The 16,633-nt window shown below is 45.0% G+C and overlaps 1 protein-coding gene across 1 annotated transcript in view; it reads left to right on the forward strand.

The window, feature by feature from the left end:
- Positions 1-6,081: 6,081 nt before the first annotated feature.
- The window catches only part of DGKI (diacylglycerol kinase iota), a 375,451-nt gene continuing 364,899 nt past the window's right edge, over positions 6,082-16,633 (forward strand). Inside the window, exon 1 of the mRNA XM_039860746.1 lies at positions 6,082-6,491. Coding sequence (XP_039716680.1) covers positions 6,082-6,491 — 410 coding nt within the window. The remainder of the gene's footprint in view (positions 6,492-16,633) is intronic.

Raw genomic sequence — 16,633 nt, forward strand, 5'->3', positions numbered from 1 at the left:
ATTCCCAAAGACACTTAGATGGATGAATGATGGTCAGAAACAGAGGATTTAATAGAAATAAGTGTTAATTCTTTCATTTTGGCCCACAAACCAGCTGCTCAAGTATAGGAACACTGTAACTCATATATCTTTTTTTGGAGCACCAAGAGTTAGAATAAAGAATAACAATGAAAAATGGGAAGAACGTTATGACAGAGCCTGTGAAAGGGACTGGGTTGTCTCAGGAAGCAGTGACTCCCTGTAACTTCAGTTGTTCAAGACTAAAAAGGATCACATGATGTGATGCTGTTGGAGCCTATGTGTGGATGGAAGGCTGCACTGGATGATGGAAGGACCCCTTCCATCCCGGAGATAAAATAGCTCTATTTTTTATTTAGATCTACCTTTGGAGACTACCTGTGCTAATGAATTCCTATCAGTGGGACCTAAAAATTTTTCTCCATTCTAATTCCAGGCTCCCACTATAGTTTCTTATTTCATATGGCAATGACGCCAGCCTGAGGATCTCGGGTTTATCATGCAGCCCTCCCGTGGATCCCTTCTTTCCTGATTAACTAGTAAATTATAATCCCAGCACCTTCCCGACTGGCCCTCTGACGTTCCTGGTAGGCAAATGAGTGTTGGATAACATTTATTTGTCATATGTTATCAAACGTACACCTACTGTGTGCCTAGTACGGTTTTGTTGAACACATTCGCTATGATAGAGCCTATATTCTAATAGGAGGAGAAAGGCAAAAGTAAATAGATAATACAATTTAAACAGTGAGAAGTGCTGTGAGGAAAATAAAACAAAGATAATTCAGCTGTTGATGAGAAGGGCACTTGGGAGAGTGTCAGGGAGGCTTCTCTGAAAAGGTGATCCGTGAAGTCAGACCTGAATGAGAAGACTTACAGAGTGTATAAGACCTAGTTTATGAACCTCTCCAGAATGGCTTGTTGCCACCTCTCTTCCCACCTCTCGATTTTTCACTCGCTCAATGAGGGCTTCAGCTGCTGTTGCCGGCTCCTCATACCCTATCTCTGCTTGCTCTGTCGGCCTCCCCCAGGGAGGGCTGGATTCCTGCACAGCCTCCAATAAGATCTTATCGGCAGGGGGCAGGGGACTCAACAGCTTGGTGCTCAGGCCCAACCAGGCTCTATCTTTAGAAAGGGGTGGAGTTCTGGTGTGGGGGAGGGTCCTGGGTTCCCCAGAGGCTGCCATAAAGAGCCACTGACACGACCTGGAACTGAGGGTGAGTTAATTCCCGCAGGACAGACTCCAACCAGTGAGAGACAAGAGATGGGACGAAAGTGGCAGAGAAATTCCTCTTTCTCTTGCAGACAGAATGTCCCAGGTGTAGTGATGATGTCAGTCCTGATGAGGAAGTTCCGGTGCCCAAGCGGCCAGGTGTGTTTATTTGTGAGGATGCGGCCATCTCATAAGTCTCCACCTTGAATTTATTTTCCCTCTTTTTCTGCCTTACTTACCTTTTCCCTTAGGAAAATCCTGGGATCACAGGTCCCCATAAAGTTTTGGTTTATAATCCTTGTCTCGGGATCTGTTTTTCTAGGGGGCTCATACAAAAACAAACACTATAATGTAATTTTGGGATCGAACCACAGTTCCTGAACTGTGCACGGAGGTGCTCGGGTCTCCGCAGTGAATTCAGGATATTTCTCTATTTATGTTGATTATTTATATTATTATCCTGAGACATTGCAGGATATTTTAAATTTTTGAGGTAGACTCTGTGATACTCAACATCTGTTAAACACCATGCAGGCTATTAGTTCGAAGTAGTTGACGGTTTCAACACTGGGTCACGCTACATTCTTTCAATGACATCATTATTTTGGCAAAGCTGTGTTTTCAGTGGTTGCTCTTATAAAAAGCAATACCACGTGAAAATCAGTGTGGACCAGGAAATAAAGGTAGTGGTATCTAACATGATTCCGGGGTTTGAAGTTATGCTGTGCTCATTATTATCTCGTTAGTAAGTAATTGTGGCTATTTAAGAATGAAACACAAACATTTTTTTTCTGTCAATTTATGTGTATTTTTTAAAAACAGCTATAAAGTGGAGACGTAAATGCTTATTAAATTCTTAGTACCTAACTACCTAATAAACATAAATGTTAGGTTCTTTTGGCCTAGAAGTCTCAGGAAAAATAATTACTAACGTCCTGTGAACTGAAAAAGTTTGACATCACCTGAGGTAGAGAGTTCCAGGCAGCAGAAGCAGCAAGTATAAAGGTTGAGAAGCAGGAATAACCTTAACACATAGCAGCTTGCTCTGGAAACTTCCTTTTCTTTCTTCTTTAGTGACAATATTTTCAAAAGCTCTTATTATCCTTAGGTTGGCGTATAAATAACTGAGATCCTAAGTGTGTGTGTGTGTGTGGTTTACATGTGTTACTTGCTTTGAAAAATATATGATTCTATTTCCTGAAAATTCCTGACCACTACATACATTTTTAAAAATGTTAGATATAATGTTCTCTTTATTACTGATCTTGCAGTTTATCTAAACTCTAAAAAAAAAAAATTTCTTGCTTTAAAACTTCATGCTTGAAGTCTCTTTCATCAATCCTAGAATTTAGGATACTCAAATTTGGTATTTAAGACTGGGATGTTACCTGTTTTAGAATGAACAATGATTGATAATAGATGAGGTAAGATGTGACACCCAATGGGCACGGCGTTGAGTCCAGTGATGGAGACAGTGTCCAGGTGAGGTCAGGATTAAAAGTGAGATGTTTCAACACACCCAGAGAAGCTCATTTTCTTGTTTATGTACTTACATTACTTAAAATCATATGAGATGCATTTTTAAACCCGAACGTAAATTTCTTTTCCTACAATTGGAATGCTTTTGACCCATTTCCAAGAATTCCACTTTTTAGACTCAAGGTAACTAAGAAGTTGAATGAATAAGTACAAGGTTTACTTAGTGAAAAATTAAAAGGAAAATTAATTGTCTAAAAGGATTACTGATATTTTAAGTAACTTCTCAGAAGGCCACCCACGAGAATTCATTTGTCTTATGGTGGAATTACTGTGTTTCTCAGGTGTAGGGTTTCTTTTCTTCCTCTGTCTTAAATTCAGGCGGGTACATGTTCAATGACCTTTTTTTTTTTTTTTAACCCTACTTTTTGTTTAGCAGCCTATCTGTGTTAACATACTCTTTAAACATGCAAATTCCTTCCTGATCGGTCTAGCTTGCTTTGCTCTTAGCCTGGGGGACTCTCTGTCTCCTGTTGGTATGTATTGATTCCATCAGGCAAAACCTTAAGATTCTAGCTAGGGCCACTCAGACTCTGCCTGAGTGTCACTGTTTTTTTTATGTATCTTTCCTGATATATTATGTCTATAGGTACTCCCCCCCTTTTTTTTCTGTAAATGGGGGCATACTAAATACTCTGAACTCATTTTCTTTTTTAGTTAACATTTTCGAGATTGCTTTATATTAACATGTATCAATTTGCCTTATTTCTCTTAATGGCTGCAGAGAATTCCATTGTTTGGATGAATAATAATTTGGGTAATTTGTCCTATTTAACAAACATTTAGATTGTTTTCAGTCTTAAATTTTTGGTGTTACACCTACAAGGATATCAGAGGATGAATTCCTAGGAGTGGATCTGATAGGTTAATTAGTTTGTACATTTCATATGTTGATATTGCCAAATTTTGCATCAGAGAGACTGTGCCAAACTACACCAATGATTTGAGAAAGTGTCGGTTTTCCTACCCCCTCACCATTACTATCTATTATTGGGCTGTTTATTCTAAAAAAATGGCATCTTAGTTTAAAATTGAATTTCTCTAATAATAAATGAATTTGAGCATAAGTTTATAGGTTCAAAACCATCCGTATTTCTTTTGTAAGTCAATAAACACAATGATGGCCTACAATATGCATGATTATTATGCTAACTACTGGGGACATTGAGATAAACAACATATAGCCTCCACATACATGTGGGAGAGAAAGACAAGTGACCAACAGTTGAAGTGGTCAAAGTTTACTATGATGATGGAATGGAGCCTGTTGGAGGTACACCCGCCTAAGTTCAGAAGGAGATCAGTGGCGTCTTCTAGCAGGCAGAGACATGTAAACTAAAATCTGATGGGGACATAGTCGTTGGCTAAGCAAATACAAGGTATGGGAGGAGTGAGGAAGAGGAGAGAGCAGATTCACACCTGCAAAGATGGGAGCAGGGAAAGCAGAGAGCTTCTGGGACTTGTGAGGAGCGCAGAGTGGCACTATCAGGACTGTAGGAGGGGGTCCCAGGCAGGGCTGGCACACCGCCTGCTAATGCGCCTTGAAAGTCAGTTAAGAAGTTGTTTGAACTTTACTCTCATGACAATATGACCTAATTGGAAGATTTTTAGGCAGAGGATAAGAAAACAGCAGTATCTTGGGTTTTGAGCTAGAGAAGTGATTAGAAATGGAATGGAGAGGAAACTGACCAGTGATTCAGGTAAGATGACGTGTCCTTGGTCTTGGCAATACACTACATATTCGTGGATCTCATTTATCACTGCTGCTGAAGCACATAATATACCCAGCCCCCTCTGAAGATGGGGCACATTGCACAGGGGCGAAGAGCTATCACCAGGCAGCCTGTGTATGATGCCTGGTTCTGCTAGTCAGTTAGTCCCGTGAGCCTGAGCAATGGAGAAAGTTACTTCCATTTGAGGGGGGCAGTGAAATTGTAGAGATGGGTGTGTGAGGTGCTTAGCACAACACTTGTCAAGAAAAATGAGGGCCTAATAACCACTCGCCGTTTTTATTATTTTTATTACTTTTGCAGACTCCACTCTGGAAATGCCTGACCTCTGGCTTATTATAATGTTCATATGAAAAGAATTACAAAATGTACAAGTTGGTAGAGGGTTGAGGTATTTTGTTCAATCTCCTAATTCTAGTCATGAGAAAGAAATCAAGCAACTTGTTTGGGGTCACAGGACGCTGACCTGAAATTCTTCACTGGTCTGGTTCTCTTACTAAACATACATGTGCTATATACATTTGGTCACTACATTTAGCATTAAGTGTGAATTTTTTCCATGTTTATTGACAGCAGAGGTCTCTTGGGTGGAAACCCCTAATTTGGAAAACTCTGTCTCACACACTTTGTAGCACATCATTCAAACCCCATAGAGTTTTCAATTATGTTAGAAACATAATCGTGGACAGTTAAGTCTACAGAGACTGCAAACTTGGGTTGCCTGAGCAGCGGGGTCCCAAGAGGTTGGAAACTCAACCTCTAGAGAATCCCCCTCTCCTCCTTGCTGGCCCTGCACCAGCACCCAACCCTGGCGCCCTCATTTCTGTCTCCTGGATTCTCTCAGCCTTTCTACTTCACTGAGGGCCCTGCGATCTGTGATCCAACTCAATCAAAATTAACAGCTGTTTAGGGAAAGCTTTCTATGTGTAAGGAAGATACTGGGCCGGGGGATTCATGCGTGAAGGGGTCCCAGCCCTCGTCCTGAGAGGGGAGATGGACACTTGCGTTGTATAATAAATTTGACCTCTCCCTCACCCCTTCATCTACACTGCGCACGAATTCGCTCCCAGGTTCGCACCGACCACGGTCCTTCCTCGTCCCCCAAACGTTTCCCACCTGGGGCGGCTTCTGCTGGGCTCCGGAGATCGGTGGTGGAGAGAACGCTGCGCCGGGCCTCGGCGCGAGGGCACTGGGACTGAGGTGGGCGCTGCCGCCCACGGGCCAAGGGCCAGGGCACGGCAGCTCGCGGGTCCTGATCCCGGCTCCCCGATGTACGAACTAGGGCGCGGCACGCTTTCCTCGGAGTTTTCCTCAGGCGCTTTTTGCTCCCGGAGCCGTGTTCGCGCCCAGCGCCCGCGCGTCCCCTCCCCTCTGTCTCCCTCTCCCGCAGCCCGCCGCCTCGGGGCAGAGTTCAAGTTCAGTCCCGGCTTGCGCTCCGGGTTTAGGAAAGGCCAGGGGGGCTGGAGGGCGCGGGTTTGCAGGGGGGAGGGCGCGGGAGGCGGAGGGAGGTGGCCTCTGATTGGTCGGGGAGGGGGAGTGGAGGCACGGAGTTTCCCACAATGCCCCGGTGCGGTGCAGCCGCGGATGGATGCTGCGGGAAGGGGCTGCCATTTGCCGCCCCTGCCAGCGGCGCGCGGACCTGCTCGCTCTCCTGCCGCGGCGGCCGCCGCCAGCGCCGTGAGCCAGCCCGGCCTCTGCAGCGGCGCCGCCTCGGCTCTCCCCGCGGCCGCCGGAGCGGTCGCCATGAACCCCAGCTCCTCGGCGGGAGAGGAGAAGGGGGCGACGGGCGGCGGCAGCAGCAGCAGCGGAAGCGGCGCCGGGAGCTGCTGCCTGGGCGCCGAGGGCGGCGCGGACCCGCGGGGCGCGGGGGCAGCGGCGGCGGCGGCGGGGGCCGCTGCCCTGGAAGAGTCCGCGGCCGCCGGGGCGAAGGAGAAGGACGAGGCGCTGGAGGAGAAGCTGAGGAACTTAACTTTCCGGAAGCAGGTTTCTTACAGGTAGGAGCGGGAGCCAGGCGGCCGGGGACAGGTGCCGCTGCGGGGCGTGCGACCCGCTCTTCTCCCTCGGAGAGGCGCTGCCACGGAGTTGGAGGCACCTGGCTCGCGCTCTGCGCCCCCCCGCCCCCCTCTTTTCGGGGATGTGTTCTCTCCTCATCCCATCATTCTGGGCTGGAGGGAAGCTCCGTGCGCCCGATTCCCCCTGTAACAGGAGGGAAGATCGGGTCCCTGAGGTGAGAACAACACAAACGCGCGCGTGTGTGCGGGGTGGGGGTGGGGGGTGCAGACACAGAGATGCCTGGTTTTCTTGAGAGAAGTCCTAAAGTTGACCCCAAGCTGGTGTCATCTTAAACCACTCCCAGATTTTGCTGGACGAACCTTTGGCACTAACTTGCTAGTTGAGATTGCACGACAGGCAGAAAAGAACAGCGCTATCGCTGAAGAGAAATCCTTATGGAAGTTGGACCTGCCTCAGAGTCCCCCACTGAGGCAGAGGCGATGTGGAGCTCTGTCTGCAGATGCACAACGGGTTATGGGGTTACACGTACACGTGCTCGCTCCACCCTCCTGGCTGTGCCCAGAAGGACGACCTGGGGAGCCCGTTGGCAAGCTAGGGGCGAGGGCGGGAATGGGACCGGGCGTGCCCCTGAGAATTGTATTTGCCAGACAAGGACGGTATGGGATAAATGGCCACCAGATCATGATAAAATTGTGTCAAGATCCAAAAACTGAGAAATGAGGATTCAAGAGGTCCTCTGCCCGCCACCCCCCAAGGCAAGAATAAAGATATCTGAGAGGTTTGGAGGGTTTCAGAGACTACCTATACTGCTTGTTAATTTTAAAAGTCAAGGTAATAAGCATAGACTTTCAAAAATTTGCGCTTGCTAGGGCTTGGAGTATTTCTTGAAAAGGGGTCAATAAATGCATTCTTGTGACCTTCTCCTTTTGAGTTAGCAGTCCTTTCCAGAAACCCATATAAAGCATTAAACCTGCACACCATGTGCTGTTATGTAAGCAAAAGCAGATGACAGAGGTGTGTGGGTTTGCGAGGGTGTGCGTGTGGTGTTTATGGGGCATGTGTGTTCATCACTGGGGTCCCCACAGGTGTTGCTGGGCCTGGAGGCCCCAGTCACTAGGGCATGTGCGCCGTGTCTAAGCGGTGGCTTCTGACGGCCCGGAAACGGTCTTCGTCGTGGGGTTGTCGCTCCCATGTTGATTGAGCGCGTTTTGTTCACTGTGCCTTGAGGCAGTCTCCCACCTGACTCGCTCTTTTAGTTACTCCCGGAGATCGGGACCAAACGGGTCTTTCTTTTTATATTTCTGGTTTCTGACATTAGACAGCTGGTAGAGAGCGGGGTTGCTCTAGGGAAGCATGCTGGGACACAGGCAATTCTACTTCCTCATCGAGGTGTCCCGTCTGGCCCTTAGGGGAACAGGGACTACATTCAGCCTAATTTAGGAAGTGCAGGTTGGAGCGGGGGCTGCTTATGCGAAGCACATTGTGGATCTGGGCTCCTGTGTCGTTGGTTTTCATCAAATTCTTCTCTGGGTTGGGCTCCGAGGCCAGAGTTTGCAAGGGAAATCATTTCTGCTGGCCTTTTGGCAGACGTCCTTCTCAGAGCCTGTGTCCTGGGAATGAGTGCTGTGCAGGGCCGTGGCTTTCTGGGTCGCATGCTCACACTTCCATGCGTAAGTGTGCGTACACACAAACACAGACATGAACCCAGACACAGCATTTTTCTATAGGGGGATAGAATCCTGCGTAGCAAATAGACCCTACCCTGTGAACGTCGTTTGTTTTTAAATAAAGCTTTACAGTCTCTGATTCAGCAAACCATCTGCGTCAGCGTCACCTCAGGTGGCTGGTTAAAAATGCCCGCCACCCTAGACTTATAAAAATCAAACTTTGTGGGCGGGAATTTTTAACAGGCTCCTCCTGCAATGCATCAATACGTTAATATCTGAGGATTGCCGTTTGATTTTTCCACAAAGGCCAAATAATTGACCTTTGAACTCATAAACTGAGCCCAGCCAAAAGAGGCCAGGCAGTCCCAAAGTCAGGTGAAAGATAGCGAAAAGCTAGGTGATTTCACCTGGCACATGTTTGCCCTGGGTAACCTGGAGAGTGTCTCCATCTCAATTATTATAATAATTTTTTTAGGGTCATGGTCAGTGGACTACCTACTCTCCATGGCAACCATTGTGCAAGACTCAGGTAGCTGGGCTGGACTATTTCGCTGGTGGGTTAATGACTGGTCTACAAGGAAAAAGCTGTTTTGGCTGGAGTTGGGCATTGGCTCCTCAGTGAGAACCATGCCACCTGACTTCTACAGGGCACCTGAGGACAGGGACCAGTGGGAGTTAGAGTGGGGGGGAGGGGTGTCACGAAGACCTCATGGGTGGAATCTAAGTGAAAAGGATTCAGTTAGAGTGTGAAGGGTGGCTGCTTTTGTAAGGGGGAATCATCTGAGGTGGGGAAGAGGAGATTTGCAGGTAGGTCAAAAATATCTTTTGAAGAACATAGAATTTGTGGAATGACACTTGACAGGAAAGAAGGGGGCTTTGGGAGAGGGTGTGCGTGTGCGTGTGTGTAGGGGGGTCTCATCTGCTCCCTCTGTTGCTAAGGAACATATAAGCTAGGGTTTAAAAATAAATGAGGAGTGGGTGGGCATATGCAGTGACTCCTGTCTTTTTAGGAACCAGAGCCCTTTGCAAAAAGCCTTTAAATAACCATTTCTGGAGGCAGATTATTCATTTTGCTTGACTTTTACTTTGTTAAGTAAAATAAACCCCTTTATACATACCCCTCGATTTCCCCTCATTATCTTTTCTTTCTCGGCTTTTTTTGGGAACCATTTTTCCCATGAGAGTATTTTCTTTATTTCAGATCCTGCTCCCCTAGAGCAAATAGTCTCTGTAGACTGTAAAGCTGAAGGTTTTAGAAAGCAGTGCAAGCGAGCTGGTACTTTTCTCTTAAAATTACTACTTCCTTTTTCTTTACAAATTATGGTGCTGCAACAGATACACATGTGCCAATGACTATACAATGTGTAGGATTTATTTTTTTAACTGCTCTAAAAATTCCCACTTAAGTCAGTAATATTAAAAAAAATCTTTTAGAGACATACAGGGGAGGGGAAGGAGAGGTGACTGATGTTTATTTTCTTCTGTGTACCAGGCACTGCACTAAGATTTATTGTATGTTCCATGTTATTTACTCTTCATGATGGTCCTGTGCTGTGATTAGGGTTATTTCTGTCTTATAGAAAATGAACCTGAGGCTTAGAGCTTGGGTAGGAGACAGAATTTAAACCCAGATCTTACTCTGAATGACTTTCTCTTTAGACCACATTATGCTTCCCCAATCATTCATTTCTGGTTTGAATTCTCTGTGTGTGCATGTATACGCATGAGTTTGTACAACATAATATACACACTCTTCTGTAGTGTACCACAGATCATTATATATTATATCTTGTGTACTTAAGCCTTTGGTCTGTGTTCCTTTGGCTACATAACTTAAAGGAACGCCTCTACTATTTCAGAAACAAAGATGAATATAAATTCTTGTTCATCAGAAAATAGATTGGTTTTCCTTCTGAGAACAAAACCACCTACATGACACTTGCCATCTCTATGAAGATACTGTCTTATTAGCGTTTTATCTACTTTTAATAAAAATTACATGGGTATTGTGTAGGTGAACCTAGATCCAGTGACGAGCTGGCCTGTCTGTGCTTCCCTGAGTGGCACAAAGTAAATGACGAAGTGTGATTTTGCTTGAAGGAGGCCTGGGCAGGCACCATACTCGTGAGATGTTGATGCCTTGGCATTAGGATGGTCCTGCCAGATTCTCTTCAAAGGGAGTTTTTGGTATGAGATAAAAGTAGTGGCAAAGAATATTAGACTTCGTAGATTAGGCAACTAGGTACCAAAGGATCTGTTATTCTTTACGTGTTGATGATAAGCACATAGTATTTCCGTTTTGTGTTTTGTCCTCCAAAGCAAGATTATATGATTACAAGAAAGACGTTTGGGACATTGAGAGGCAAGTAGGAATCCATTATGTATGGGAGGAAGAGTGTATACAGCATCTTCTTTTATAAATCAGTTTTATTTTATATTTTTGTCTGATATTTAGAATTTAGGATCACATGTAAACCTTGGTTCTAACTTAACGTTAGCCTCCTCAGTAATTTTTTTCCTCAATCAGAGCACACACCAGGCAAGACTGCCTTTGAGCCACTGTCCAGAGTATTTCATCTGCTCTAGCTGACCTTTCAGTGGCTTGATTTTCACATGGGAGAGCGACAGCATTGGGTCCTGTGGAATCAGGGGGTGGAGAAGTAGACAAGAGCTTTGCTGGTGGCAACAGCAGCATCGCTTCATAAAGCCAGACGAAATTAGACGAGAACCAGTGTTTTGGAACACTTCACTTTCTAATCTGAGAAAATGAGGACTCCTAGTGAGGGCCTGGGCTGGCTGCACCTTCCATGGCCTTCTGGGCTGGGATCTGGGGTACATTCCCTATGTGGCCATGAGGTGTCCTTGAAGTGGGCTCAGGCTGTCACTCTGTGAGACCTGCAGCATCTGGAAGGAGCACTGCCTACCTATTGGGCTGTGACATTTGCTTTCTTGCATGAGTTTACCTTGGTATGACCCTAATTATTTTTTCTGAGATCCTGTACTTGTAGTTCTAGAATCATAGTTACTGCAATTTAAAGATGGTGTGTGAGCTTTTCTTATGGTGGATAACTGAAGAAAGAAACAAAGTCTAAGCTGTTCAGCTTTTTTATTATTTGAAATTTAATTCACTTGAAATAACTATAAAATGGGCTATTTTCAAATTTTTTAAACTGGTTGGAGCTGTTTGAACTTTTGGGTTGGTTCGAACTGGATGGAATGTTATGCTTAGGTCAAGCCATAACAAACCAACGCAGTGTAGAAGATTAAAGAAATGAAAATGCCATAATGCTCCCATAATTCATCTCTAGCTTGTTCCCGGGGCAAACGCCTCCTTAGGGTTGAGCTCAGAGTGTCCACTTTCTGCGACAGGGGGCTGGTCCTTCCCTGTCTTCACATAGAGCTTTCAAACAGCTGTGTTAGGACTGAATTGGAATTTTCTGTTCTAGGAATTAAGCTAGGATTTGAACCTGACACCTTTTGATTGGTCTTGGGCCTGTTATATAACCCCTTAGGTGCTCAGCCTATTCACCCCTAAAATAGGGTAACAGTGACAGCAATCTTAGAGGTTTGGTATGAGTGGTAAATGAGTTCCTTTAGGTAAAGGACTCAGCACAGTTAACTTATATAAGCATTGTTATTCCCTGCTAATTTGGTAGCGCCTTTGGAGACAGAAATTGCACCTCATCGTTTGAATTGCTGAATCCTGTTCTTATTGTTCAGGAGGTGTTGGGTAAATATTTATTGAATGAATAAATTTAATTGCCTTCTTTAAATAAACTACTACTGCAATCCATTCCCTGTCCATCTCAATTGTGATTTCCTTTTCCACCAAGAAGGTCTGCCTTCCTCTCATTCACACTTTGTCGACCAGCCCAGGACTGTGTATCCGACTATGGCTTGCTGCGTGAGTACCTGCCTCGGCCACTTAGCCAGCTGTTGGAGGCTGGAGGGGGCGTCAGAAGCTCTGATTTAACCAGCTATTTGCAGCTTGTCAAAGAAAAAGGCCTTAATTTGCCTTCTGAGTAGCACTAATTAGCTCTCCAGCTCGCTTTCTGTCTGTCTCATCCTCTTCCAAGGGGCATCATTGATTTTCTCCTCAGAGAATTTTCTGTTGACTTTTCTTCTGCGATTAAAACTTGGACATGCAACGAGATGGCCCCCCTCCCCCGTTCCTGGAATCTATCCTAGCTATCGTCCAGCCTGCCCGAGGTCACTCCCGCAGCCTGTGTTCAGTGTTACTTCGTTTACTCTCTCCTTCCGACTCACCTGCTTGACTTTGGTAAAAAAGTTATCCTCAGTCGACTCAGTGACTCGAAGCCTTTGTTTTGTTTTGAACTCGATAACAAAGTCTCAGCAAAAATACCTGCTACTTTTTATTCACATAGCGTATAAAACACTTGAAGGAGGGCAAGCGACTTTCCTGACATCCGCAGGGTTCAAAGAGAGGTGGCCTGAGCCCCGCCCGGTGGCCTCGGACAGTCGGATCGTCGGGCGTGCGTGCGTTGGCCGGGGTTGGGCAGAGGCAGGAAGAAGGACCTTTGCAGGTGAATTTCAATGTTCTTGCAGCCCTGAGGTTTTGCGGGCCTTAGGAATGGAGCGAATACTGTTTCTGAAAGGCAACAGCTTTCCGACAGGGACTTCTGCCCCTGTGCCTAAACTCGTGCGTTTTGCTCAGCTGGAGATTTGCCTTTAGATTTTCAGGTTCGTAAAGAATTAAGGAAGCAACCCTGAGTTAGGCTATAATATTAATGGTCTGGCTCTCATCGGATGGAGGGGGAAATGTTCAAAGCTAAAGACAGTAATAATTAAACCGCAACAAATCTCAATGTTCTTACTCCCCAGTTATATGAGAGACAGGAGCGGAATAGCAGTTAGGAGCCCTGACTCTGGAGGCCTGTCACCTGGGTTCAGTTCTCCACCTCTGCCCGCTGTGTGACCTTGGGCAAGTTACTTAAGCTCTCTGTGCCCTAGTTTCTCCATCTACAAAGTGGGCATGATAGCAGTATCCCCCACTCCCTCGCAGGGTCGTTTGAAGGTTCATTTGGTATTCCCCGTCATAAAGTAAGGGCTACAGTCACGGCATCCAAAAGTCCCATCAGGGTGCAGATTCAGGTAGTCTTCAAAATATCCCACATTCCCCAAATGTCGGTAGCTACTGATAAAATCATTCGGATCATATGAAAATGGGGGCAGATAGACACTTAGGAAATTTAATTCACAGGTTTTGGCATTCTCTAAGGTACAGAATGTGTACTCTTCTTTTCACGACTTATTAAAAAGTGGTCCTGTTACTAGAGAACGTGAGGAGGAGAAAGCTGCTTCTGAGGGCTCTGGAGATGGGAGCCGGCAGAAGGCCACGGTCAGTGAAGGCGGCATGGTCAGGGTGCAGAAGACTCAAGGAGCAGCGGCCACACCCCAGCTGCTCGTCTCTGGAGCAGGAAGCCAGATGCGCAGGGCTCGGGGGCAGGGATCTCAGAGCTTTGCAGTGTCAGGAATAAATAAGTAGGTAAAGACGAAGACACTAGAAATAGAGTTGTCACCAAGGACTCCAGGACAGAGGTTATTTCTCTTCTGGCCTGGCTGGTGATGTCTGCTTCCCATGGACAGAGACAATGGCCAGCTGCGGGGCTCCAGTAATCAGAGAAAAAAGCTTCCCAGATGCTCCCTATCCTGGATTATTTCAGAAATGGAAGGCTCAGCCTTCTGGGACGTTCTATCAGTTATCTCAACTCAGCCAAACAAAAGAATTAAAAAAATAAATTTAGATGGTTATTAAATATTTGTCGAACAAATGAAACTGGCTCAGGACTGCAAAGTTAAGTATTGAGGAAGGAAATCTATTTTTTTTTTTTTCTTCAAAAGGCAAAGAAAAAGCAGTTTGGTTGCTTTTGCGTATCATGTAGATTTTCAGGAAATAGCCAGAAAATAGACTCTTTTGAAAGGTCCAAAGTATATTTTTAAAATGTGTCCTTCCTTTGTATATGAGAAAGATGTCGAAATTCTACATAAAAAAAATGTTTAAAAAAAACTTGAAAGCAATTTGTTTAAAGATAAAAAAAAAAAAGCTTTATATAAGCTTATGTGGAAGCAGTTGGAAAGGGTTCTACGTTTCATTTTGGGACAAACTTCTGGAGCATTCTTCAAACTGAAAGGACTGTGTTCTCCTCACTGTCCTTATGTATGTGACAGGGTTTGAGGTGCTCTCTCTCAGACAGAGAGCATTCCCTGTAGAGGTTTTTGAGAAAAAAGCCTGATTTGAAACAGTGTCTTCCTTTTAAGTTGGCCCCCTCTCAATGCAAAGACTAAGCCGTAGCATAGTTTTGTTTCTCTCCAGTTGAAGCGCTGTCCTCAGCATCTAAAGTTCCACAGGAAGTAGAAAAACCTTGAACCTCAGAAGCTGCAGAGCATGATCTTCCCTGGCAGTGAGCATCGCAGGGCCCTCAGGCTCCGGCCCACCCTGCCTTTTCTCCCAGTGGCCAAGAAGCAACAGACTTCAAGGTTGTCCTTCCCAGTGACCTCTGGAACCCCTCACCCCCTACCCTGAGGCAGCAAAGGCAGCCTCTGTGCTTCCAAAGTTTTTGTAAAGTGTAGGTAAGTGAAGGAAGAAGCTTTTTCTTGGTTCAAGTACAGGCCGTGAGTGTTCGTTTACCTCCCTGCCTACTTGTGCATATAAATCATTATAAGCTACCGATTTTATTAAATTTATACTCTGTGCCAAGAGCTACTAACATAACCCTCAATTAAGTAGGGATCATTATTATTTCCATTTTACAGATAAGGACACTGAGACTTAGCGTTTAAACAACTTACCTGTGGCCACAAAGCTAGTGAAATGGCAGAGTTAAGATCTGTGTCCATATTGGCCTCTTGCATCTTGAAAACGCAGCTTTCACCCTTTTCCGTTTCTGTGCGCAAATAGCTATGTTTTCACCATCTAGTGATTTATTAGAATCCCTCTAGAGGAGAGGCCCGTGTTTTTCATCTTAGGGTCCAGCTAGTGCTAATAACAACAGGACGTAGAGAAAGGCCTTCATAAAGGCCGAATGGCTTAGAGAACGAGAATTTCTTCCTGTACAAGTGTACATTCAGCTCTGCGGATAGCTAGATACTACTGGCATCTACGGAGGCCAAAGCTGAGCTTTCCTGGGTAAGGTTTTTTTCTGTTTTTTTTTTTTTTTTTAATTATATGAATTTTCCATTGCACCAGATGGGGGAATAAACCCAGTTTCCAGGGTCCAGAATATAACTCGCAGGGATGATAGCCTGGTATCCCTGCTTCGCATTCTACTTCCGGTCCAAGACCTTGTGATTTGTTGGCACTTGAAGGGAGGTGGGTAAACGGTACAATGGCTTGGAGTCCACTGAAGAAGTTTGAACCAATTTCTATGCACTTTCCGTGGTTGGAAAGGCATAATAAATGCTATTTGCTTAAAAAAAAAAAAATTTCTTAGAAGAGTTGAGTCACCTTTAACTGGAGGGGCCTAGTCAGGTTATAAGTACTTGGAATATAAGTTTTCCATAACAGCATCCTTCAGAATTCATAAGTATATCCATGCATGGTTATAGACACCTAGAGAGTTCCAAAGGATCATTTTTAAAAACCTGAATCATTCTTTCACATTTGAAGAAAGCCTTCAGAATTTCTTAGCAAAATAAATCTCTAGTTCAAAAATAAACGTCAAAGCTATTTAAAGATTAAAACAGAAGCTTTCTATGAGCCAGTGTGGAATTATAACAAAATCTAAGGGTTTTTTTTTTTTTTAAAGACAAATTTCTGGCGATTGCTTACACTGTTAATACTGACTAAATTTAGGTACTTATAATAAAAATGTGTGTGGTGATTTTAGGGCTTTACCATTTATAAACTGCTTTCACATAATCGATCCAGTTTTACCGTGAGAACAGTCCTAGGCAGCAGGTGGAGCAGGTGTTGTTTTCATACTGTACGGTTCTGGGAACGGGGCTTGGCCACCAAGTGAATTTCTCAGAGCCACGTGCCGATAAGGAGCACTGCCGGGCTTAGGCGGCTTGTTGGGCCTGAGGGCCCACGGTCTCTTCACCACATAGGGCACTGCATCTGTGCATAGCTCTGTGGAAAGCTAGTTAGAAACGTCTGCTTCCATTTTGTTACTTTGATGTACTTGAATTTGTCTCAGTGATTAATCACGACAAAGTTGGGCTCTGTCACCGGCTGGCGTGCCGAATCTATATCGTGTTGATAAGGAGGATGACTGCTCTTGCTGTATAGGAGAAAATGTGAAACTACCGGTGTGATGGTGTATGTTTAATACTCCTCCTACCGGGGAAACGAAAGATAGAGAAATATGCAGGCTCTTCCTTTGCATTAGTTGCTAAGCAGCAGCCATTTCATTGTAAAGGAGATTCAGTTCGAATAATGACATAGGTGATTCCAAGAATAGCATTTCATTTATACAGCGACTGCATTTTCCGTCTTC

The sequence above is a fragment of the Pteropus medius genome, unplaced genomic scaffold, assembly GCF_902729225.1.
Source record: "Pteropus medius unplaced genomic scaffold, Ma_sr-lr_union100, whole genome shotgun sequence".
NCBI classification, from domain to species: Eukaryota; Metazoa; Chordata; class Mammalia; order Chiroptera; family Pteropodidae; genus Pteropus; species Pteropus medius.